General features: G+C 41.2%; 1 protein-coding gene across 2 annotated transcripts in view; it reads right to left on the bottom strand.

The window, feature by feature from the left end:
* ENTREP2 (endosomal transmembrane epsin interactor 2) overlaps positions 1-27,508 on the bottom strand; it is a 1,414,087-nt gene that overhangs the window by 943,508 nt on the left and 443,071 nt on the right. For both annotated transcript variants that reach the window (XM_077263898.1, XM_077263899.1), the window contains exon 2: positions 17,759-17,815. In XM_077263898.1, coding sequence (XP_077120013.1) covers positions 17,759-17,815 — 57 coding nt within the window. The remainder of the gene's footprint in view (positions 1-17,758; positions 17,816-27,508) is intronic.

Raw genomic sequence — 27,508 nt, 5'->3', positions numbered from 1 at the left:
CATTTTGAGCCATTTTCACTACACATTTATCTGCAGTATTGCACCCATACTTGCATTCATTAGTATAATTATTTTATACATAAAATAACTATTGGTATTTCATTAGTATTGTAGATTTTTTTAGAAAAAAAATCTATTTTTGGTGCAATATTGATCTAAGGCCTCATTCACAAATTAGTAGTTTTCATCAGTATTTTTCTCCAAAACATAGACCAGGTGTCAATTTTTCAATTATAGTTTTTCTCTGTAAATTCAACTCCTGGTTTTGGCACACAAATACTGATGCAAAATACTGACCAAATATTGACGTGTCAATGATGCCTAACTATAATGGAAAACTGATATCTCAAATTGCATAACTGTACATTGTAAATCCATGTTGTGTACGTATTATAATACACTAGTGTGAAATAGGTCATAAATAGTGTTGAGCATTCCGATACCGCAAGTATCGGGTATCGGCCGATATTTGCTGTATCGGAATTCCGATACCGAGATCCGATATTTTTGTGGTATCGGGTATCGGTATCGAAACAACATTAATGTGTAAAATAAAGAATTAAAATAAAAAATATTGCTATACTCACCTCTCCGACGCAGCCTGGACCTCACCGAGGGAACCGGCAGCGTTGTTTGCTTAAAATTCGCGGGTTTACTTCCTTACGTGAAGTCCCGGCTTGTGATTGGTCGCGTGCCGCCCATGTGGCCGCGACGCGACCAATCACAGCAAGCCGTGACGTAATTTCAGGTCCTTCAGGATTTTAAAATTACGTTCCGGCTTTGTGATTGGTCGCGTCGCGGTCACATGGGCGACGCGACCAATCACAAGCCGTGACGTCACGGGAGGCTGGACACGCGCGCATTTTAAAATGCGCGCTTGTCCTGCCTCCCGTGACGTCACGGCTTGTGATTGGTCGCGTTGCCCATGTGACCGCGACGCGACCAATCACAAAGCCGGAACGTAATTTTAAAATCCTGAAGGACCTGAAATTACGTCACGGCTTGCTGTGATTGGTCGCGTCGCGGCCACATGGGCGGCACGCGACCAATCACAAGCCGGGACTTCACATAAGGAAGTAAACCCGCGAATTTTAAGCAAACAACGCTGCCGGTTCCCTTGGTGAGGTCCAGGCTGCGTCGGAGAGGTGAGTATAGCAATATTTTTTATTTTAATTCTTTATTTTACACATTAATATGGATCCCAGGGCCTGAAGGAGAGTTTCCTCTCCTTCAGACCCTGGGAACCATCAGGGATACCGTCCGATACTTGAGTCCCATTGACTTGTATTGGTATCGGGTATCGGTATCGGATTGGATCCGATACTTTGCCGGTATCGGCCGATACTTTCCGATACCGATACTTTCAAGTATCGGACGGTATCGCTCAACACTAGTCATAAACATTGCAGATCAGTTTATTTTTGGTGCAGAAATTGTATTAGATATTATTTTTATAATTAGGATTATTGTAAGGAGAAAAATTATATGACACCTGACGCTCTGTAAAAGAAGTTTCTGACAAAAAGTTAATATAAAAGCCCACCCATTCTTATTTTTTAGAGACACTGGTACTTTCAGTGCATCTACAGCTCAGTTTGGAGACAAACAACTTTTTGAACAATTTCTAGTGTTTATTAGATACGAAATTTTGACATTTTAAAGTTGATACATGATGCTTGATCCACAGACATTATGTGTCAGGCAATGGCTGCATAATCCAAATTTGACTCATGGATATGAAAAAAATACTTTAAAAGCTACTGGAACTGAGTACTGCTGGAGACTAGTTGGACAGATTGTGCCCTAGCGGCCTTCCCCGCCCACTGCCCTGGAGTGTGTTAAAGAAATGGTTTATCTTCATCTTTTTAATATCAGAAAAATATTAGAAAAACGAGTATTGTGCAATGTTATCATCTGAGTCTCTTTTAGCACGATTTCCCGGACATTCCACATAGCAGTGATCAATAATTCCCAGAAATTACCAAGGACATCTTGTTGTTTTTATCTAGATTATCAATATGTGTCTGTTCTTGTCCAAATCCACCCAAAAATCCTGAATATTCAGCCAGAATCTCAAAACGCAGACATGTGCAAAGCACCCCCACAGTCTTTCACCTAATTTATCTTGTATCCCAGGATGTATATGTCTCTCCATACGTGCATGTATAGGGAGAGACCTGCAAATCCAGGGATAACAGGCAGAGAGAAGCTGCTAGGGACCGGTCTGTCCAACTAGCCTTCAAGTGCTACTCGGTCCCAAGTGGCTTTTAAAGTATGTTTTTCTTTGGAATGCCGCAGTGTTTCATAGACAAACATACCTGAGGTCTTACAGTCAGTGCCTGATACATGCTGTCCATGGATAGAGCAGCATTTATTATCTGATAGGTTCCCTTTAACATGTCAAAATTTTGTATCCAATGAACACTAGCAATGATCATTAATTGACATCATCATCCACCAACATGTTTCAAAATAAGAATTACTGACTTGTTGAATGACCTGGCAGATCATAGTGAGATAAATGAGCATTTTAAGGATCACTTGCAACTTTCCCCTTCCATTGCATTGAATCAGTGTATTCTTAAAGGGATCAGTCACTTTATCTATTCTTATCAAATACATTGGAGACATGATTAAGTGGCATTAATTAATATATAAGCATTACAAGTTCTCTTCTGGCTTTTGTTAGTGCTACCCTCCTCACAGACTGCATGGGGCTTCTGTTCTCAAAATGGCTGCTGATGGAGGAGCATGTGACCAGACCTGTACATTAAACACCTTTAGAGGTGTTTAAAAAAGTGGGTTTCTCTTGTGAAATGTAGACTAGTCTAGTCACATCTACCACCAATTTGGAGGAAAAGACATCTGTGCAATCTGTAAAGAAAGGTGCATCAATAAGTAAAGGAGGAGAATGTGTCAGAGTTTTATATTAGTAGGTGCCACGAATCATGCCCCCAATATATATTTGTTAAAATTAAGATAAAGTGACCATTCCTTTACACTGTATCATCATTAAGCTTATCAAGCATATTTTAACTGTCTATTCCACTATAAGCCTGTATGCTCGATTTTACCAATTATGCTTATTATGATGGGGAAATAAGTCATTGCCAGACTCTACTTTTCCCAATTATCTATAGCAGAGGATGGTCAGAAGATCTCAATATGCCTTGTATCCCGCTAGAAACAGCAGGTTCAGACAGATTATATCTGATCGTTATGGCCAGCTTTACATGTCTGGATTGGCTTTGATACTTAATACTTGGTAGCGGCTAGATGGATTTTAGGTTCCAGGATACATCTTCGAGCTCAGCATTGGCAGATGTACATATCACTTTTAATCGATGCACACAAATGTATTATTTATACTTATAGGAAATGATAGTGGAGAAACTGAAATAAAAATAGATAATAAAATTGAGAAGGTCACATCTCTACACCTCAGGATTTACCAGCAATGGCAGCACTGGAGTCCTGGAGGAGAACACTTCATTATTACTACCAATCCCAATGAACAAGAGGTAGAATATATGAGGTGGAGAACAAATATATATCTAAATGGGGCCGAGAGATGTAAGATTTCTACAATTATATATCTCCATAATAGGTTAAATTTATATTTAGTGACAAAGATAATAATTATAAAATATGTCCCAGCCAATTGGAAACTAATCTGAAGATTTGAAATGCATTTCTGATACACAGTGTATAAAGTCAGCAGTGAGAATTTTCATGAAAAAAGTCTTGTTTCTTTGACTGTCTCAAACTTGCACAGATGAATGTGATATTAAACATGCAAACTGATGAGTTTCTCTGCAATTTTTTGCTACTCTGTGGGTTTCGGATACTTTGATTTGTGGAGTGCTGCTCCCTGGAAAACAGCCATTAGGTATCATTAGTCACTCCACATTGAAGGTGAATGTCTCATAGAAAGACAAGAGGTGTTTGGCACAGCGCTGCTTTTGTTTAAAATGACAACTGCTTTGCCTGAAATGGATGAAGATCAGCATCAGGATATTCACAGTGTAGGATGTCAATAGATGATGTGTCAGTAAACCAATGAAGAAAAATGAAAAAAAAAATAATGAATTTAATTTATTTGGTCAGATTTCATGCCAATGTTTGGAAGAGGACTGCTGGGTTACTCACTGGCAAAGTCTAAAAAGATCATTTATTGGCTAAGACTCATTTACCTCCTAATAGACAACCTCACCTGATATACTCTCTTTATTCAATACAGCAGCAATGTTATGAAAAACTCATAACTTCTGATTTTGATATCTTAAAGTGGTTGTCCAGTCCAATTCGATAAGTCTGCAGTCACTCTGTGTGACTGCAGACCTATGAACCCCCTCAGCGCACACAGTGTGTTGCAGTGAGCATACGCCGATTTCTGAACCAGGACCGGAGTGTATTTATGAGTTAAACATACTCCCATCCAATTGGTGCAGCCTCACTTCATACACTCCTATGGAGTGAGGCCACGCCCACTGGTCAGGTTCTGGCTGGGAGCATGAATAACTCATACATACCCATCAATGTAACCGATCCCATAATAGAGGCATTGTAGAAAACAAGGGTGCAAAGAAAGGCAGTAAAGAATATGTTGCACTATTTTATCATGTCTGCAGGAAGTAAAAGGTTTTGTAGTCTTTACTAATATAGAAATAGCAAGAAGGTTACTTGACATGAAATTTACAGAATTGTTTTGCACAATAAAAAGTCATTTACTTACCCATACTTGCCATTTCATTTACCAGACAGTTAAACACAAAATGGTTTCTGCCTGAGATAATGAAAATTAATCAGCTTGCTCCAGAGATGAATGAGGGCCCTAGCCATCACATCTCTTCCTTTCACAATGCAACACATTATTCAGCTATGAAAACTTGATAAAATGACCACGAATGTTATGCCAACCCCCAAAGGCATAAAGGTAATAAAAAAGATAAAGAAGAACATCACCACAAAGAGGCAAGCTATAAAAAGTATAACTAGGATTCAGGAACAGTATATTAAAATGGTACCAAAACTTCATTATGGTCACAGTGACGGGGGCGTAACTACAACAGGTGCAGGGGTTGCAATCGCACCCTGGCCCTGGAGCCTAGTGGGCCCTAAAAGTCCATTTGGCCTTTAGAAAAAGATTATTGCTATTAAAGATTTAAAATATTTGGGGGTCCTGTAGGAGCTTTCACATCAGGGCCCAAGAGTTTCAAGTTACACCTCTGCACAGTGGTATATATGTAGAAACATTATGGGTGGCTATGTATGTATACTGTATTACTGATATATATGTATATATGTATCATTGTATATTTTCTGTGCATACAAGGTTTACAGTTTACAGGTCTAAACATCACTGAAATTGTCTTTATGAAGTGAATTTGTCACCAGGTTTTAAACCTCCATCTGAGAGCAGTATTATGTAGGGGAAAGGACTCCAGTGTTGTGTCTAACTAGCTCTTCTAGATAACTGACTGCTTCACTTCATTGCCTGTTTCAGCAGATAAAAGTTTAAACTTGATTTGTGTCATGTCGGACGCTATTCACACTAGGGCCGACAGACAGCGGTAATTCCACATTCGTCCACTATACGCTCAGTGGCGCCGGCTAGATTTTATCCAGGTTGTCCGGGATTAATCTAGCTGGTAATCTGGTTGGAGGCTGGGTCACGCCCATGGCCTTTAAATAGTCATTCTGGACTTTGGGCGTCGCCGATTATAGCTTGTGTCTTGTGCCTGGTGATCTCGGTCTGGAGTGGTGGTCTAGGAGAAGAAATATCGTATCTGGTGGTGTATTATCCTTTGTAATATTTCTCCTTCCTATATTTGTATTTGTTTTGCCCTGTGCACATTATAGTGTTATCCTGTGTGTCTGCGGCGTAGTGCGTTTTTAGTTTTCCCTGTCTGTGCTTTCTGTAGGGGTTGGTGTGTGGTCTTATCACTGGGTGGCGGGTGGAGGTTTCAGCATAGGACTGAAACAAGAGTTAGGGTCAGGCCTGGCGGCCCAGACAAGCACACCATCAGTGTAAATTCTGGGAGAGGGACAGACAGGGTTTTCCCTAGTCTGAGGGATATCGCAGGAGCCCCGGTAATCAGCTGTAGTCTACCCAGTACCCGTGTGACAATTTGTTTCCAGATTTCATAGTAGAGTATGCATACATTATTACAAAGAACATTATTGCACAGACCTAATAAAACAGGTGTACTTAGTTTAAAAATCCATGTGGCTGCATAATCCAATTTGAAACACCATCTCCAGCCACCTAGCCTCAGTGTCCCTCCTCCCTGCTGCTACTGAAATCTCTCACTGCTCAGCACAAGCTGCAACTGATAGGCTTGGTGGGCAGAACCTAAATATACTTGGACTTAAGGGTTCTCTCAATATTTTGTTTAGGGTCCATTTACACCTCCATTAAACAAGCCCTCCACAATGAAATAAGGGAAAGGAATGGGTATGATAATCAATACTTTTATTTATACTATTATCATACAATAAATAAAAAACATTAAAAAGGGTACCTCATGTCAGAGAACAGGCAAAATTTGCTAACCACTCATAGTTAATTGTAAAATAGCCCAAATCTAAATGGTTCCATGACTTGCTGGTTTTGCAGAGTCCTAGCAGTTATTTAATTATATATTTACAATACCACCTATATATTCCTTTTATCAGTACATGGATATATAAACAATTAATACAAATAAAGAGCCCTAGTGCAATAAACTGGTATATATGGTGAGTATTGAAATAAATGTTAACAATAACCACTATTAAATTATCCTAGAAAGTGCGTTAGTGCATGTAAACTAAATTGCAACCCAGGTTAGAAGCATGAGAAAACCAAATGAAAGAAAGGTGCATATACATTTTTTTACCTCGGTGGAAAGCCAAAATTGCCTTGTCTCCCACCCCTAGGGTAAAAGGTAAAAAAAAACATATGCAAGTGGAGCCAAACAGCCATGGCAGCTGAGAGGTCTGCCGAGAGCGAACCCCAGCTGTGCCAGATACTCGTGAAAGGGTACCAAACCAAACAGACGCTCTTCTGGAGTCAGGGAGCTTAGTGACTTTGGTCCATGGATCCCTTGTTGCCAAGGACAACTCAAAAGGATGGAAAGTGGAGGCGATGGGTATCTATGGGGAAATCCAAGAATACCCGACCGTGGAGGTTAATTTATCCACACCATGTGGAGACATCAAACATGTTTTTTCAAAGAAAGCACTTGAACCAAAAATAGAGTTGTGGAAACTTAGGCTTATCATTATAGAGAAATAGGGAGTTTTTTTGTCAAGTGTCATCCTAGTTGCATCCTGGTTAGTTTTGTTTTACTTTTCTTTTTCACTGAATAGTTGTACTTATTTCCATGCCAACAAAAAACCCTTGGAAGGTCTGTTTTTGTGAAGTTTATTGCAAAGGGCAGAGTCAGACAGCCGTATAACTCGTGCAAAGATCGCATTGCACTGCACAGACTGGTCCGGCACCTCTCCTGACCTGAGCAAGACAGCCTGATGTATTTCTATGCAGCTGTCAAGCTCAGGTCAGGAGAGCAGACAGCCAGTATGAGGTTTCCGATGCGATTCTCGCAAGAGAAATATGGCATATACGAGTTGCACACGGCACTCAAGGCTCCTTGGTGGTGCACAAGTAAGGTTTCCAACCCGACAGTAAAATAATAAATCACTTGGCACTCAAAAGTTCTTTTTGCAAGATGGAAGTGAATGTTTCATTTATTTGTGTATCCAGTTCAAAGATTTAAACGTTTTCGGTCTGAAAGGTCGTGTGACCGAAAACGTTTAAATCTTTGAACTGGATACACAAATAAATGAAACATTCACTTCCATCTTGCAAAAAGAACTTTTCAGTGCCAAGAGAAATATGGCAGTCTGTCTCTGCCCTAAGAAAAAGGTCTGTGAGACGTAAAAGCAAATTTGAAGCCTTTAGATTTGCATCCATGTCTCACGGATCTCGATAGACTTAATGTTTGAGTCTGATCTGCAAATTGGATTGGATTAGGACTTGCTCTGAGCCAAACAAATTTCATTAATTCCTGATTTTGATGGATTTGTGAACACATCCATTCTAGTCTATGAGTTCCGTCCCGGAAAAAAACAGACAGCACTAGGACGTTTCACAAGGATGGGTAATGGTAGCGTCATATGGATCCCACAGACTTTAATGGCTGGGTCTGATTTGCAAAATCCACAAGAATAGGACGTACTCTGTATCTCAAAGACCGGATATATGGATCCTATTCTAAAATAGACGTGTGTATGCATCAATTAAACTATTGGTCGACATGCTTTCCGAGGAAAAAAAACGGACAGCACACGGATGTGACAAAATATGCTCTCTTGGCAGTAAATAAGCTGCTTACAAAATGCAGGTTTTGCTGCTTTTTTTTAGCTGCATTTGTTTTTCTTTTGCAGCATTTTTGATGCAGATCATATGTGTCATTTGTCTACAGTACATGTGTAATAAAGTTAGTTTCACTTACCAAAAAAAAAGCATGGTTGCGTTTTTTTGCAGCAATTTTGCACTTACTCATTGCTTTCTATGGTGATAAAACATTGTAAAAGCACTGAAAGAAGTGACATGCTGCAGATTTCTAATCAGTCAGGAATAAAAGCAAGTGCGCATATGAGATTTCTGAAATCGCACAGCTTTTGCTGGTGCTGTAAAAAGAAGCTTTTAATTTTCATTAAAAAAAACACATAAAACAGCTGCAAAAAACTCAATGTGTGAACATTCCCTTAGGCTTATAAAATGCTTATTTTAATAAATGAGTTATACAGCCGTTCAGACATTGATGAGTACATGATCATCATAATAAATCTAGGTAGCAATGTATGCTGTTTGCATTGTGAAATCTGGTGATTCATCTACTTTTATTTGCATTAAAGGGAACCTATCACCCCGTTTTTTAAAAATTAGATAAAAATAGTGTGAAATAGGGGCAGAGCTGGGCTTTACATTACTGCCTTTTTGGTGCCTTTACACCCCCGTTAGGCTGCCGAAATACCTTTGTGAAGTGGCCGTTTTCTGCTGTCACTCAAGTTGGTCAGGTCGGATGGGCGTGGTCACAGCGCTGTTTCTCCCCCAGATCAGGCTCATCATTACGTTGGTGGCGTAGTGGTGTGCGCATGTCCAAAGAGAAGATCCACTGCCCAGGAGATTCAAAACAGCGCGGTCTTCGCTATTCGCCGTTTACCGGTGGGCGCGGCCATCTTTCCTGTGGCCGCGCGTGCGCAGATGGAGCGCTCTGCTGCCCGGGGCTTCAGGAAAATGGCCGCTGCGATCTCCATCTGCGCACGCGCGGAATCCCGCTGCAATTTTCCTGAAGCCCCGGGCAGCAGAGCACTCCATCTGCGCATGCGCGGCCACAGGAAAGATGGCCGCGCCCACCGGTAAACAGCGAATAGCGAAGACCGCGCTGTTTTGAATCTCCTGGGCAGTGGATCTTCTCTTTGGACATGCGCACACCACTACGCCACCAACGTAATGATGAGCCTGATCTGGGGGAGAAACAGCGCTGTGACCACGCCCATCCGACCTGACCAACTTGAGTGACAGCAGAAAACGGCCACTTCACAAAGGTATTTCGGCAGCCTAACGGGGGTGTAAAGGCACCAAAAAGGCAGTAATGTAAAGCCCAGCTCTGCCCCTATTTCACACTATTTTTATCTAATTTTTAAAAAACGGGGTGATAGGTTCCCTTTAAAGGTCAAGAAAGCACAAAATGGATTTAATACTACTACATTCATGTAGAATAAACAGGACATGATTAGCATTTGTATCTCTATTAATACAAAGTTAAAAGGTTTTAGCTGGAAATGTATTTTGCGCCCAGTAGGTATGGTGAACTAAACTAACCTTTACACCTACACCCGCAGCATTCTTAGTACATGTCGGCATTCAGATTTCATTACCATCAACTCAAGACCTCATTTCACGCAGGTAACTAATTAATCCAAGTGACTGATGTTGCCTTGCCTAGTGACACATTTTGGAATACTAAATGCTGGGTTATACAACATAAAACGTCACCACGATTTACCGATTTTCCAGTACCATTAGGTTTCATAATATTGAAGTTTTTCAACCTTTCAGACAATACAGTTGGCACACACAGTAAATATACTGAGGAACCAAAGTGCTGTGATTCCTAAAGCATTTTATTCCGCTAGCTCTTTTGATCCTTTGCTGTTAAGACGACAAGTGGAAGCAACTGCACAGAAGAAATACATACATTATATTTATTGAAGGTATAGCCCAGTCAGATGAGCACATTATGTGTATTATTACGATTGCAGACAAAATGAAAGAGATAACAATGGGATGACTCAACGGATGTGCACAGAATATAAATGCTTTATTTGTCACTTGCTGCGTAGAGCCTGGCTGAAGACAGAGCGGCAAAATGGCCATGAAGATGTGACGAAGTGGAAAAAGGAAAGTGCACTCTTAAGCTCGTATGCTGTATTGAGGATCAGCTGGATGCAGAATTACATATAAATACCGTATACCACACTATCATCTATATATTCCAATTATTTTGTATAAATGACAGCTTAAAGCAAGTCGATGAGCCCCAGTTTGTGCTGCTAATGGATGGGGAATGGGGATCCGTCACAAAACAGTCTAGATAGATGCCTATCCTACAGACTACTATTTGGATAATCGCATCAATTTGTAGAAAATCGAATTTGGTGTAGAATTTCCAGGCATTTTTAGGTCTCCTCGAATTTGAACAAAAATAAAAGTTCATACACTGTTGAAGAGGGACAGAGCAGTCTAATGATGACAGGTGTGACTAATTGGGCTTCCCAGTAATGTCCCGCAACTGTCACATCATATGGTCTAGCGGAGCCAATCATGGAAGCCAGTATAAAGGGTCAACCAAGAAGCACCATTTTATGCTTTTACAGCGAAGAAATAGAGGTCAGGGAGCATAGCTCATTCCACGTAGGTACACAAAAAGGCACAAGTGTTGAATAACATTTAGTTGCATCAATAGGGAAAGAGAGATATGGCAGGTGGTAACTGTAATGCCAGTGTTAATCATTAATGAATTCCAATTACACACATTTGTCATCCTCGTAGTACAAATGTTTGGTTCTATTTCTCACTCCTTCCCCTAAAGCCATATTAACAATTAAAGAGTATGGAAACAGAAGTGTGAAATGGCTAAAATATTCCACACACCTTTCCAAGGCCATTGAACTTCTTGAGAGTCGCTGCAAATCAAAGTTTTTGGAAAAATTAGCTGAATCTGACAAATTTGAATTTAAATAGGTTCAATCATCTCAATAATCTCAAAGTTCAGAGATCATATAGTTCCCCAAGATCACTGTAGTTTAAATGCAATGTGTAACTGTAGTTTTAAGTAGTATTTAATCTGTAGGAGCTCCTATTAAGAGGGGGTGAGTCTCTGTTCCATCTCCTTGACAAAGGGTATTGGCAAATCACGCCAGCATATTCCTTTTCCTACCTCCTACCCAGTCGCCACCCCCAGCAATAAATTCCCTTCATTATCTTGAACCCATAATTCCTTTCTAAAATAAACAGAGTAAATCCAGCAGAATGGAATGAATTGGCCACAGCAGCCTTTTATTAAAACACACAAAATAAATAAACATTAAAGGGCAATAGCTATGGCCAACAATATCAACCAATGGAAGGGGACTGGTTCTCAAAGCCCCGTAAGTCTGGTGAGCCCACTATATGTATGCAATGACTGGTCAGGTCTTATTACCTCTATCTGATTCCACACCTGCTCACAGGAACTGTAATAACAAACAACAACCTGACGTTTAATGGCAACCACTACCTGTGGGCCCACAAAGGCCTCTTTATACAGGAATTCAACTATCTGACATAACAGAATTGAGCCAACCTGGAGGGTCCAGAGTCATTGACGGCTCCCCTCCAACCATCCCATATGATCCGTATCTCCAACTTCAAGAACTCCCTCCCCGCCCCCTCTGCCATGACAAAGTTAGAGAATTCCACGATTAACAAAACACCCCATCTCAGGTAAAACCGCTCTAAAACTTTCTATTTGCAAAGCTGGGATGCAAAGCTAGGAGGGGGAGTTAACACCAGAGAAAACAGAGAAAGGATTCAGAAAACAATAGATAAGCTTGAACAATGGGCTGCAACTAAGGGTACCGTCACACTAAGCGACGCTGCAGCGATAGCGACAGCGATGCCGATCGCTGCAGCGTCGCTGTTTGGTCGCTGGAGAGCTGTCACACAGACCGCTCTCCAGCGACCAACGATGCCGAGGTCCCCGGGTAACCAGGGTAAACATCGGGTTGCTAAGCGCAGGGCCGCGCTTAGTAACCCGATGTTTACCCTGGTTACCAGCGTAAAATGTAAAAAAAAAAAAAACAGTACATACTTACATGCGTCCCCCGGTGTCCGCTTCCTGCAATGACTGAGCGCCGGCAGTAGCAGGGCACAGCGGTGACGTGTGCTTTCACTTTCACTTTACGGCGCTCAGTCAGTGTGGGAAGCGGACGCCGGGGGACGCATGTGAGTATGTACTGTTTTTTTTTTTACATTTTACGCTGGTAACCAGGGTAAACATCGGGTTACTAAGCGCGGCCCTGCGCTTAGTAACCCGATGTTTACCCTGGTTACCAGTGTAAAATATCGCTGGTATCATTGCTTTTGCTGTCAAACACAACGATACACGGCGACCTAGCGACCAAATAAAGTTCAGACCTTCCAGCAGCGACCAGCGACATCACAGCGGGATCCAGATCACTGCTGCGTGTCAAACACAGCGATATCGCTACCTAGGACGCTGCAACGTCACAGATCGCTGGCTATATCGCTGCGACGTTGCTTAGTGTGACGGTACCTTTACAGAATGGTATTTAATAGGGAGAGATGCAAGATTCTTTATCTGGGCAATAAAAACAAAAATTACATCTATAGAATGGGAGAAATAGAACTAAGCAGTAGCACAAATGAAAAAGACTTGGGTATACAAATAGATCACATACAGCACATGAGTCAACAGTGTGATACAGCAGAAGAAAAGGCAAAATCAGTTCTAGGATGCATTAATCCTCATGGGTGACTATAATATCCCTACTGACACCGGCCAGCTAGCAGCCTCCAAACTCCTGTCCCTTACTTCATCCTTTGGACTTACTTAGTGGTCCTGCACAGCCACCCACACAGACGGACATACACTAGACCTCATCTTCACCCGCCTCTTTTCCCATCTAATCTCACAACCTCTCCCTTCCCCCTATCTGACCACCATCTACTCACCTTCTCATCCTTGTCCTCCTCACCCGCCCCCCATGTCCAACCACTAGCACATCCTTGCAGAAACCTCACACACCTAGACAGTCACATACTCTCTGACTCTCTTCTACCTTTGTCCTCCATATCTTCACTGCACAACACAGACAGCACTTCTGCTTTCTATAATACCACCCTCATCAGCCATAGACTCAGTTGCCCCTCTCATGCATGGCAAAGTGTTATGAATCAATAGGTAACCCTGGCACAACAATGTCACCAAAAAACTTTGAGAAGCATCCAGGGTCACAGAGCGGCATTGGAAGAAAACACACCTGCCAGATGACTTCACTGCTTTCAAACAAGCTACACTTGCCTTCAAATTAACCCTCACCTCTGCTAAACAGAACTATTTCACAAACCTTGTATCTTCATTATCCTACAACCCAAAACAACTGTTCAGCACATTCAACTCTCTCCTCCACCCACCACTGCCATCTCCAACTCCCCTCATCTCTTCCGAAGACTTTGCCACCTACTTCAAAAATAAGATTAACCAAACAAGGCAAACCTTTACTGTTCCACCACCCCAACCACTCCATATACCAGACCTCTGCCCTTCCATAATAACCTCCCTCTCCAACATCACTGAAGTAGAGCTAACACACCTCATTTCCAAATCACACCTCACCACCTGTGCACTTGACCCCATCCCTTCCCAGCTGCTCCCCAACTTAACTAACAAGCTTATTCAGCAATAACCCATCTCTTCAACCTATCGTTATCTTCCGGTATCTTGCCCTCTGCCTTTAAACATGCCACCATCACACCAATCCTCAAAAAAACAAACTTTGACCCAAGTGCTATGCCCCTCTATCGTCCCATATCACTGCTCCCGTTTGCTTCAAAACTCCTTGAGCAGCATGTCCATGCTCAACTTTCCTCCCACCTCTCATCTAACTCTCTCCTTGACAACCTCCAATCTGGTTTCGGCCCCCACCACTCCACCGAAACTGCCCTGACCAAAATTACTAATGACTTACTCACAGCCAAAGCCAACAGACAGTTCTCCATCTTCCTCCTTTTCGACATGTCCTCTGCCTTCGACACAGTCGACCACCGAGTACTGCTACAGATTCTTTCTTCCCTTGGCATCAAAGACCTTGCCCTGTCCTGGATTGCCTTATACCTTTCCGACCGCACATTTAGCGTTTTCCACTCCCACAGTACCTCCTCATCCCACCCTCTCTCTGTTGGTGTCCCTCAAAGCTCTGTCCTGGGCCACTACTTTTTTCCATCTATTCCCTTGGCCTAGGATAACTCATAATGTCCTTTGGCTTCCAGTACTACCTGTATGCAGACGACACTCAGATCTACCTCTTTGGCCCAGATGTCACCTCCCTGCTGTCCAGAATCCCGGAGTGTCTATCAGCCATATCCTCCTTCTTCACCTCTCGCTTCCTAAAACTCAATGTAGACAAAACAAAACTCATCATCTTTCCTACATCTCACGTATTTCCCATACCCGATCTATCTATTATGGTAAACGGCATCACGCTCTGGCCCGCACCTGTAACTCGCTGCCTCGGAGTAACTCTCGACTCTGCCCTGTCCTTCAAACCGCACGTCCAAACTCTTGCCACCTTCTGTCGCCTCCAACTCCAAAATATTGCCAGAATCCATCCCTTCCTCAGCCCTCAATCTATTAAAACTCTTGTGCATGCTCTCATCATCACCCGCCTCGACTACTGCAACACCCTCCTCTGTGGCCTCCCCGCTAACTCTCTTGCACCACTCCAGTCTGTCCTCAACTCTGCTGCCCTCCTAATCCACCTCTCTCCTTGCTACTCCCCTGCTTCTCCCCTCTGCAAATCCCTCCACTGGCTCCCAATTCCCCAACAAATCCAGTTCAAACTACTAACACTGATCTACAAAGCCATCCACAACCTGTCCCCTCCCTATATCTCTGAACTAATCTCCCAATATCTTCCCTCATGCAATCTTGGATCCTCCCAAAACCTCCTACTCTCCACCACACTTATTCGTTCCTCACACAACCTCTTCCAAGATTTCTCCCGCATATCCCCCATCCTCTGGAATTCCACGCCTCAACACGTCCGGTTATCCACCGCCCTCGGATCCTTCAGATGGAACCTGAAAACCCATCTCTTCAAGAAAGCCTACAGCCTACAAAAAACCATTCTGCTGCCTCACCACCACCCAAGATGCTGCACCCTTGACCTTGTGTCTCTTCCCCATTATCCCGTAGACTGTAAGTCCGCTAGGACAGGGTCCTCTCCCCTCTGTACCAGTCTGTCATTGTAAATTTGTTTATTGTAAATGATATCTAAAACTCTGTATGTAACCCCTTTCTCATGTACAGCACCATATAATTAAGGGTGCTATATAAATAAATAATAATATTAAGAGGAGAAAAAAGTCTAGAAACATGAAGTAATTATCCCCCTCTACTCCTTGTTGGTCAGGCCTCATCTGGAATACTGTATCCCGTTCTGGGCAGCACATTTTAAAAAAGTAATTGAATAACTGGAGCAAGTTCACAGAAGAGCTACTAGGATGGAGAGTAGACTGCAAACTATGTCGTACTACAGAAGAGCTACTAGGATGGTGCGTAGACTGCAAACTATGTCCTACTAGGAACGGTGAAAAGATCTGGGAATGTTTAACTTGCAAAAATGAAGGCTAAGAGGAGATTTCAATATCTGTCTACAAATATCAAGTGATGTCACAGTGTAGAGGGATCATCCTTATTCCCATTTGCACATGGTAACAAGAGAAGCAATGGAATGAAACTGAAAGGGAGAAGATACAGATTAGATATTAGAAAAACATTTTTGACAGTGAGGGTCATCAATGAGCGGAACAGGCTGACACAAGAGGTGGTGAGTTCTCCTTCAATGGAAGTCTTCAAACAGACATAGTTTAGTGAACCCTGCATTGACCAGGGGGTTGGACACAATGACTCTGCAGGTCCCTTCCAATTCTCACATTCTATGATTCTATGATTCAACTCATTACTCACAAATACAAAGGTAGATAAAAAAGAGAGGGTGGGTAGGAGCTTCCGTGGTGGGTGTACCAATTATGGCTGCCTCATCCTTAAAAGGTCCCTTGCTTTTATAACCCCCTCAATGCACCCACCTTATTTGACCTAAGACTGATTCTAAGCTCCTTCCTCTACGTGCTCCACACATCCTGCACTTATTTTAACTCCTTACATTCCCACTCAAGCCTTGTCATGATGACCTCTCTTCCAGGCTTGCAGCACTAATCCGGCCTTACTTGCAAGCAATACACCTCCATTTGACTGCTTTTCTGCACCAGCCCATCATACTCCCACCATAATGTCAGTACATGGAATACTAAATGCCACAACAGTAAGAGCATCATAATTTTAAATTGCAGGCAGCTGAACTAAAAGTCAAAACCTACAAATAATTTTGTATTTAACATACAAACATTGTAGACTTTTAGACTTAAGTGCAAATTCAGAAAAGTTGCTTTAATATACAGTTATTTTAAACTTTTTAAATCTTTAAAATGTATAGAAGTATCTAACAAACTATCGTAATTTGTACATTTTGCTTAAGTTCAAGTTTTCTGAGCTTAGTGCTGATGTCAGTAATTCACATAGCAGATGTCACTATTAAATTAATGCAAAGTCAGTCACTGACATCTATTATCACACTTATGCCAGCAAATAATCATTACCAGGACATAGGTGCGTGTCACACTGGAGGATAAAAGTAAATGATGATTATAAAGAAGGTGACTCAATCTTTAGATTTCACAAAAATCATTTTTAAAGGAATTGCACTTTACTACTTTGTCCTTCATTTATACAGGGCAATTTAGCAGAACATTGTCCTTGATAATTGTTCTATCTGAAAGGGCAGATCTGGCCTCTTGCAAAGTGTTGCTGGTATTAAAATCATGTTGGATCAACATATAATTTCCTTACAGATTATCAAATACTTGGATAATCTCCCTATATGTTGCTTTGTAAATATCTTAAAAGGGCTATCTCGTGACAAGAATTAGGGCATATCATAGGAGTGGAAACTGCATATATGCATGCATACATAGTTGTTTTTTTTCTCCTTAAAGGGAATTTATCATGTTTTGCTTCCTCATCTGGAAACAGCATAATGTAATAAAAAAGAACCTGATTCCAGTGATAGATTACTTAGTTGTCACACATGTAGGAGTGCTGTAGCAACTCGTCCTGCAAAAACAAGCCCTCACATGGTCATATTGGCAGAAACATAAAAAAAAGTTATGTCTCTGGGAAGAAGGTTGGCAAAAAACAAAAACGCAAAAACAGGAAAATCCCAAGGTGTTGAAGGGGTTAAGTTTAATAGGATGCTTTCTGTTATTTCTACATAATAATTGTTATATATGTATTGTGTTTGCATTTTATAGCAATTTGCTTAGTGGTTGAACTAAATAGCCAGATATAATTTGATTGTTACTTACCACTAGTGAGAGAGGACGTTTCCAGGCAACAACACCAATCAATCCTGACAAGAGTACCTGTAAAATAAGGAGAAATGTCAGTATATAAAGGATGCTGCTAGTTTTTCTGGCCCTTCTATGGACCCCCATGCACTTTGCACATTACTTTTGATCAAAAGAACAGCACTTATCTGCTGTAACGTTACTGCTTTGACAGCAGAGATGTGCAAATTATAGATTACACATGTAAAAACACCGAAATGCGCCTTTGTATATATCGAGGATATGTTTAACCTGTGTAACCTTAAAATAAAAATTGCATGTCAAAATCCACATGCTGTTTTTGCAGTCAGTACTGCTCATCCTTTCTCTACAAGAACAGTTATAGAAACATTTCCTAGGACTGCTTCTTTATTGCAAGGTGCAAAATTGAAGCAAAATCATAAATTGTAAGGCAGATTAAACAATGTCCTCATAGAAACGTTCCTATTACCTTACAAGTAAGCTGAGCAGCAGTACTCAATGTCAAGTAGCAGCCACAAAAGCCACCATGATTGTAGGGTGTATAAAAATGGATAAAATCCTGTGACCACCAACGTATTGTTACCCCTCTATAAATCATTGGTGAGGCCACTTCTAGAATACTGGAACCGGTTTTTGGTTCCATATTTTATAAAGGATATTCACAAGTTAGAATCAGTTCAAAGGCGCCGCAACTAGATTATTACAAGGGATGAAAGGCCTCTCACATGAGGAGAGGTTGGAAAAGTTGGGCTTGTTTAACTTAGAAAAAAGACGACTCAGAGGAGATCTCATTTACATGTAATATATGTGTGGCCAGTACAAAGGACGACTTATTCCAAACACTGTATTGAGGACTAGGGGGCACTCACTATGGGTGGAAGAAAAGCGATTCTGACAGCTAAGCAGGAAAGGGTTCTTTACAGTCAGACTGTGGAATGCCCGACCACAAGAGGTAGTAATGGCAGACACTGTAACAGCTTTTATAAAGGGCTGGATTCTTTTCTCAGAACACGTGACATTGGGCTTACAAAAAATCTAATAATCTAGCAATATAAAATGAGAAACTGGTGGAGAAAGGTTGAATTAGATTGAATCATGTCTTTTTTTTAACCAACCGACATTTCATACAGACACATTGGAAAACAGATCATTAAAGGGAACCTGTCATTAGATTCATGCTGCCTTAAATATGGGCACGTGGTTGGATCAGAATGAAACTGATGATGGGTACCCTTTAAGCGATATATGTCCACGGCCCATAATTATGATGTGAATACACTACCAGCATTCATTGTGAATTGCAAAATTATGATAACTACAATCATATCAATCTGTACAAGTTTTTTTCCAGCAAAAACAAACCATAAACACACAACAAAAAAAGATGTATTGTATAAATATAATTTTGAATATGGTTTGGAAAATTATCATGCACAAATCCCAAATAGGCAAAGATCTGTCAATCGAGCATAGCTTCCCCCTTAACATTTTACCCAAAAACACATAAGCAAAGTATGTCTGAGTCATTAGGATTTTGTGGAAACCAATAAATGTTTGGATACTGGAATTCTCTTTCCTCTTTCACTTTAGTGTGTGGTATAAGCTGAGCCTATGTAAACAATGAATGTGATGGAGTATTCATACTCCAATTTTATTCTGCAGCAGAACAACAACTCCAAACACACAGTCAATGTCATTAAGAACTATCTTCACTGTAAAGAAGATCAAGAAGTCCTGGAAGTGTTGATATGGCCTCCACAGAGCCCTGATCTCAACATCATCGAGTCTGTGTGAGATTGCATGAAAATACAGAAGGATTTCCACAAGCCTACATTCACAAAAGATCTGTGATTACTTCTCCAAGATGTTTGGAACAACCTCCTTGCCGAGTTCCTTTAAAAATGTGTGCAAGTGAAGCAAGGAGAATTTATTTCATTATGTTCTGAAGGCGAAAGGGTGGTCACACCAAATATTGATGTTGTTTAATTTCTCTTTTGTTTATTCACTTAGCATTTTGTTAATTGTTAAAAATAAACTATTAACACTTCTATTATTCAAAGCATTTTTATTTTGCAGTATTTTTTTTTCCATACCTGTCTAAAACATTTGTGCAGTACTGAATATTACATGCTCATCCAAACCTGAAATATGTCTATATAAATGTATGATTCACTAGAACCAATTAAATATGGGCCACTTAATTATACCTAACAGAGGTGTCTTCTGCACCAATGTGAAGTCCTAAAGTATACAAAGATTGCATTCAAATAAAATGCAGCTTATTTCAGAGGCATAGCACATTACACATTGGTTTAACGGTAGGGTGTATCAGTAGCAGATTTTCACTTATAGATAGTAGTCCAAAATTAGTCCAATATTAGAAGAAAGTCTTCACATATAAATATTAAAAAGTTAGAGGAATACCTTGTAGTATGGGTCTGAGTCCTGACGACTGAGTATTATGCAGGAGAAGTGCTTGTGCGATGGCCTGCCAAAGGCACACACTCAGAATAGAGCGAGATGTACTAGGCTTCTGGAATTAGCTGCATTTTATTTATATGTATACTTTAGGACTTTATATACTGGTGCACAGACAAGTCTGTTGGGTATAATTAAATGGTCTATATTTTTATTGGTTCTAGTGAAGTGCAAATGAATACATATATATTTCAGTATACTCTGCGTTTATTTGCTGCTAATTAGAACTGACAGTGCTCTTCCATATTGCTATCCTTATCTAAACCTGTTGTCACCAAGTGCCTTTGCTTTCCTTCTCTGGTTTTGATCTAACTAGTTGGCAATCCTCCACCAGCTCGCTCCACCGACCAGCAGCTTCTCCATAGAATCAACCGAGAGGTCTGTGCCATAAGCTCAAATCACTGTATATGGATTAAAGAGTGACGGCCGGTTACCTTGGAGACCTTCTACATGAAGGAGCTTCAGCAGAGTCTGTCTGTAGATGCCCCATTATGAACTGCCAGGTTTCCACAAAAAGTTTACCCTTGCAATATTTAAGCAGTTTTTCATACAATTAAGAAAAATACTTCAAATATATTTAGATTTGGTTGACACACTGTTTAATGTTCAAATTACATCAAAAATTAAAACAAATCTTAAGTTGTGTCATTTATATGTAAAAACAAATATTACTTCTAAAATTGTTGATGTTTATATCACAGAAGTGGAACAAAAATTGACAAGCAAAAGCATTAAAAAGTCTTTTGTAAGCAGGCTTTTTGTGTCTACATAAATAATTGTTTTCTTATAGTGTAAATCATTGTTAAGAACAAGCAAGGAAATGTTACTTTCTTCACTTGAGCCAGCTGCCAGAGAATTCTTTCTGTTAAAATAGCATTGCTAAAAAATAAATCCCTTTTCTTTTTTTTAATGTCACTCATTCAAAGTGAATGACTCAACATCTGGCATGCCTGTAAATTACTGTTAGAATTTGAAGGCAATCAATTCTATTATAGAAATAGTGATTATCAATTAATTGTACACTGTGTTCTACTATTGCTCAAATCATCTACATAAAAATCTTATTTCTGCCTGTACCTGTTCCGCACCATAAAGTCCACTAATTTGTACTTATTAATTCATTCTTTATTTATGCTTAAAGGGTCACATTCTTATAAAATTGGATAATATTTTTCATCGGTAATTATAGAAAAAATACAGTATAGAAAACAAAGTGAGATGTTTCCTTGGGGAACATTCGTCAGTCTGTGAGATCAGATGATGTTTTCTCACAGTAGTCATTGCCAGGACAATTCCTCTCAATTACATTACCAATGAGCTCTGTAGACTGTCCAAAAAATTGCACTTGAGGCATCTATGACCTGCTTACAGCTGATGCCCTCTTCCTAAGGCAGGTGTATTGTTAAATCCTTCTCTGTCCAACTTGGCAGCCACTGTAGGTAGCCTCAATTGATCTGTAGCCTCAATTGATCTCCTCGTCTAAATCTAATAAAATGTAAAGTCTGAAAAGGAAAAGCTCAGGTGCGCAGTGCTAAAGCCTGCCATATTTATTCCTGTTAAGTTCTTTATTCATACTGGTGTAGTGTTTGGGAAAATAGAAAAGGTAGAACAACAAATGTTGGTGGTGCTACCCTACTGCAAGAGTGATTGAGTACTGAGCAGCACCGAAGAAGACCTTTGGACCACTGGGAACGTCCAGTAAACTGGGTCAGCTGGAGGTGTGTGTAGCCAGATAAAGCCTTCGCTATAAAAGTAGAGAAAAAACTGCTCCACAGAGAGATATGTATGCAAGAAATACTCAGCAAAAAATTACAACAAAAAATTAGCAGAGTTGTGAGTGTATAATTGAGGCACAGAACTATACAAAAATTATATCTTTAATAAATAAACCAAAATAAAAGTAAGAAACACACAAAATTATTAACACTTAAAGACAGGATTGATATAATAATAAAGAGGGAGACGGAACAAGGGAGCGTCAGCTCACGGCAATCTGAGGCACCTTTTCAGCAGGATACACCGCATGGAGCCGCCCTATACATATTAGAGTAAGTTCACACAGGTCGTTTTTGCTGCTTTTTTTTTCTGCAGCAAAACCTGATCTTCTTGGCAGGAAAGAAGCTGCTGTAATAACGCAGGTTTAGGTGCGTTTTTGGTGTGTTTTTTGTTGCGTATATGGTGCGGTTTTTTTTTCTCTTTGTCCATGCTAATTTCCTTGCATTTTCAGCTGCAAAACGCAGCAAATACCTGCGTTTTTGCTGTGTTTTTTTCGACACTGATTCAAGTCAATGAGTGAAAAAACGCAGCAAAAACGCTGAAAGAAGTGACATGCTCTATATCCAAAAAACGCAGGAAAGCACAAAATACTGATCGCACAAAAAACAATGTGTGTGCCTGAGATTTCTGAAATCTCATAGGCTTTGCTGGTATTGTAAGATGCAGCTGAAAATTAGCATAAAAAAAATGCAGCAAAAATGCCCTGTGTGAACTTATCCTTAGAGGGCAATCTTACCCATAGGGACCCGTGTGGAAATGTGCAAAGCCTGGAAGCCCCAACTCCTTGGGGATTTCGGCATGAGTGCATAGTTTACCTTATATAGTGGTTAGAAACTAACACTTTTTGATGGCCTCTGACCTTTTTTTTACTTAGATATATATGTCTCTTCAGAGTCTTCAGTGAAGATACCACATGTCTAGTTGAATGTACATTTATTGGTTCATCTCTTTGCCTGTACCTGTTACCACTTTGTGGATCTGTAGCATACTAATACCTTGTGCCATCACCATTGACTGTTTTATTATACATTGTTTGCCAGAGTTTCTTGTAATTTTTCTGTAATAAACTTTTTGCCTTTAACAAAAAAATCTTCTCTGGACTCTGACTCCTAGTCTCTTATAGGTCATATAAACATACAATATACCAGTATTAATATAAATATCATCAGAAAACCAAGTCAAAATCTAATTGACGAAAACACATACTTATAAAGAACCTAACTCCTCTCTGCTTATATATGCAGGTAGGTAGACACCTGTCAATCCAAGCTGGGTGAAGAGCAGCCATTGTGGACCCACTTGTCCAACTATAGGGAGGCCGTAGTCCCCGGAGGCTATTTAAGCATATATTTCTCTGAAGCACTGCAGAGTTCATTCAGCCAGTGCCTGATATATGCTACCCACAGTTTGGGCATGTACAGGTCTTAGGTTCACTTTAACGCCCCTTAGTAAGGTGTATATAGATTTCGTATGCCACTTTCATAGCATAGTTGGAGGTGTCATGAAGGAGGGTCTCATAACCCCATGCATATCACCACTACATACTTCCTCCCTCAGGGAAGCCATAAAATTATTAATCTGTCCTTTATAGGTATAACAAAGTATAAATCATAATGAACACATTACAGAAAATGATTCTGAGTCTATCCATTCAGTCATATCCGACCCTGGAATTCTCTGACGGCCAATTGTCAACTTGCTTCCCAGTTTTCCAGGGCTTCTTTCAAATGTTTGATGTTCATTCCCATGTCATTCTTGACAGTATCCAACCAACATGCCTTTCGGCCTTCCTGTTTCCTTTTACCACTGTCCATTCTCAGTATCTTTTTCTAATGAATTTACCCTTATCACATGTCCAAAATAGATCTGTTTCTGTGTGGTGATCTTGCCTTTTTAAGATCTTTGTTGCATAGCCTAGCTGTCCATAGAATTCATATAAATCTTCTCCAGAACCACAACTCAAAGGCATCAATGCTGACTATGTCTGCACGCCCCATCGCTTGATCTCTGTTGTCAAAGTGCCATTTTGATTAATGAGGGACCCAAGACAAACAAAGCTGACATCCACTTCTATTTCGTAATTATTTATTTATCTAGTGCCAATAATTCCACAGAGCTTTACAGACATCATCGTGATTGTTAATCTTTATGTGGACTTCCTCGTGTGTGGTTAACATGATTTTAGTCTTCTTAATGTACAGGTTAAGTGCTATCATCTCGCCGTCTCCTTTAAACTTCAAGATCGGCTTCTTCAAGTCCTGCTCACTCTCTGCCATAAAGGTTGCATCATCTGTATATGTCAGATTGCTGGTGGTTTTTCTACCTTTTTTTTACCTCAACACTTGAGTCATCTAAGTCCAGCTTCCTTATGATTATCTCTCAGTAGAGGTTGAAAAAAAAGGAGAAAGGATGGAAGCTTATAAATTAGACTAAGATAAGCTTAGGAATTAAACTAAACTATAATACCGTACATACTCGAGTATAAGCCGACCCGAGTATAAGCCGACCCCCCTAATTTTGCCACAAAAAACTGGGAAAACTTATTGACTCGAGTATAAGCCTAGGGTGGAAAATGCAGCAGGTACCGGTGAATTTCAAAATTAAAAATAGATACTCCATACCGTTCATTATGGCCCCATAGATGCTCCACATAAAGCTGTGCCATATATACAATGCTCTGCACCATTGCCCCATAGATACTCCACATAAAGCTGTGCCATATATACAATGCTCTGCACCGTTGCCCCATAGCTGTGCCATATATATAATGCTCTTCACCGTTGCCCCATAGCTGTGCCATATAGTGCTCTGCACCGTTGCCCCATAGCTGTGCCATATATATAATGCTCTGCACCATTGCCCCATAGCTGTGCCATATAGTGCTCTGCACCGTTGCCCCATAGCTGTGCCATATAGTGCTCTGCACCGTTGCCCCATAGCTGTGCCATATAGTGCTCTGCACCATTGCCCCATAGCTGTGCCATATAGTGCTCTGAACCGTTGCCCCATAGCTGTGCCATATAGTGCTCTGCACCATTGCCCCATAGCTGTGCCATATAATGCTCTGCACCATTGCCCCATAGCTGTGCCATATAGTGCTCTGCACCATTGCCCCATAACTGTGCCATACAGTGCTCTGCACCATTGCCCCATAGCTGTGCCATACAGTGCTCTGCACCATTGCCCCATAGCTGTGCCATATAGTGCTCTGCACCATTGCCCCATAGCTGTGCCATATAGTGCTCTGCACCATTGCCCCATAGCTCTGCCATATAGTGCTCTGCACCGTCCATTATTGCCCCATAGCTTTGCCATATAGTGCTCTGCACCATTGCCCCATAGCTGTGCCATATAGTGCTCTGCACCATTGCCCCATAGCTGTGCCATATAGTGCTCTGCACCATTGCCCCATAGCTGTGCCATACAGTGCTCTGCACCATTGCCCCATAGCTGTGCCATATAGTGCTCTGCACCATTATTGCCCCATAGCTGTGCCATATAGTGCTCTGCACCATTGCCCCATAGCTGTGCCATACAGTGCTCTGCACCATTATTGCCCCATAGCTGTGCCATATAGTGCTCTGCACCATTGCCCCATAGCTGTGCCATATAGTGCTCTGCACCATTGCCCCATAGCTGTGCCATATAGTGCTCTGCACCGTTGCCCCATAGCTCTGCCATATAGTGCTCTGCACCGTCCAATATTGCCCCATAGCTGCTGCTGCAATAAAAAAAAAAAAACACATACTCACCTGTCTTGCTTGCAGCTCCTCGGCGCCATCTTCCTGGCGTCTCTCCGCACTGACTGATCAGGCAGAGGGCGGCGCGCACACTATATGCGTCATCGCGCCCTCTGCCTGAACAGTCAGAGCGGAGAGACGCCGGGAAGATGGCGCGACGCCCGGCGTGTGGAACGAGGACAGGTGAATATGCGATACTTACCTGCTCCCGGCGTCCCGCTCCTTCCGCGGACAGCTGGTCTCCGGTGCCGCAGCCTCTTCCTCTGTCAGCGGTCACCGGCACCGCTGATTAGAGAAATGAATAGGCGGCTCCGCCCCTATGGGAGGTGGAGCAGCCTATTCATTTCTCTAATGAGCGGTCCCACGTGACCGCTCAGGGGAAGAGGCTGCGGCACCGAAGACAGTGTGACAGGCAGGGGGAGCGACAGGAACGCCGGGACTAGGTGAGTATATGACAGTGCTCACCCGCCGACCCCACCACCGATCATGACTTGAGTATAAGCCGAGAGGGGCACTTTCAGCCCAAAAATTTGGGCTGAAAATCTCGGCTTATACTCGAGTATATACGGTACGTGTTATAGATATATACCAAATTCTATGAGCTAAACCGTTTAGCAGCACAATTTTTTTCTTGCCCTGGAGCATTGCTCGCGGAGGTACAATGGTTGCAGTTGCACCAAGACACTGGTGCCTGAGGGGATCCAAAGGCTCTTTTCCACATAGGAATACAAATGTCACATGAAGGGTGAGAGCCCTGCCGCAGATTTTGCATTGGAGCCTAGGAACATCAATTTTACAATAACAGTCAATGACACTAGGATGCAACAATGTAGGTGTTTTAAGGGAATCATTTTTGTAATCTTGAAAATAAAGTCCATTTCAACAGTATACGGACCCTCTATGTAAACCTAGCATTGAAAACACGGCGATAAGTATGGAACATATCATTATAGGATTTTTATCATGCTTCATCATTTCAATCACCTCTACTAGTCTAAAATTATTCACTATGGAAAAAATTACCTAGCATGATTTCATATTTTCTATTTAGTGTTTTCTGGGACGTGTATAATCCCCAGGCAGCTAGTATCAGCGATATCAATCACTTGTTTTATAACGTAAAAGGAATATCAACTGCATTTTCTCTGACAATGATAGATTTTTTGTGTTCTTCGGGAATCCAGACTGAGTTTACTGACTTCTCTGAAGCGCTCATCTCAGGAGGGTTAAAATAAGCTCTGGAGAAATACAGGAGAGACGCTGCAATGACTACTCTACTTATTTTAAAATGATTTAGGCTGTATTATACTTATTAATTATTCATGAATATCTATTACTCTGCTTTTTACAACTATTGAATTATTACTGTACTGTTATTACATAATAAGTAGTGATGAGCGAGGGTGCTCGTCACTCAAGATTTCCGAGCATGTTCGGGTGTTCTCTGAGTATTTGGGGCATGCTCGTAGATTAGGTTTGTGTCCTCGCAGCTGCATGATTAGCGGCTGTTAGACAACCTGAATACACGTGGGGATTCCCCAGCAAACAGGCAATCCCTGCATGTGTTCAGGTTGTCTAACAGCCGCAAATCATGCAGCTGCGGGGACACAAATCTAATCTACGAGCATGCCCAAATACTCAGAGAACACCCGAGCATGCTGGGAAAACTCGATTAACGAGCACCCTCGCTCACCACTAATAATAAGGTTATACTCATGGTCGGCGTTAGTGGTAGGGGCAAACTGGGCAACTG

This window comes from Ranitomeya variabilis, chromosome 5, assembly GCF_051348905.1.
Source record: "Ranitomeya variabilis isolate aRanVar5 chromosome 5, aRanVar5.hap1, whole genome shotgun sequence".
Classification (NCBI taxonomy): domain Eukaryota; kingdom Metazoa; phylum Chordata; class Amphibia; order Anura; family Dendrobatidae; genus Ranitomeya; species Ranitomeya variabilis.
Note: the sequence above shows the minus strand (reverse complement) of the source record. Positions and strands in the feature narration are given on the sequence as shown.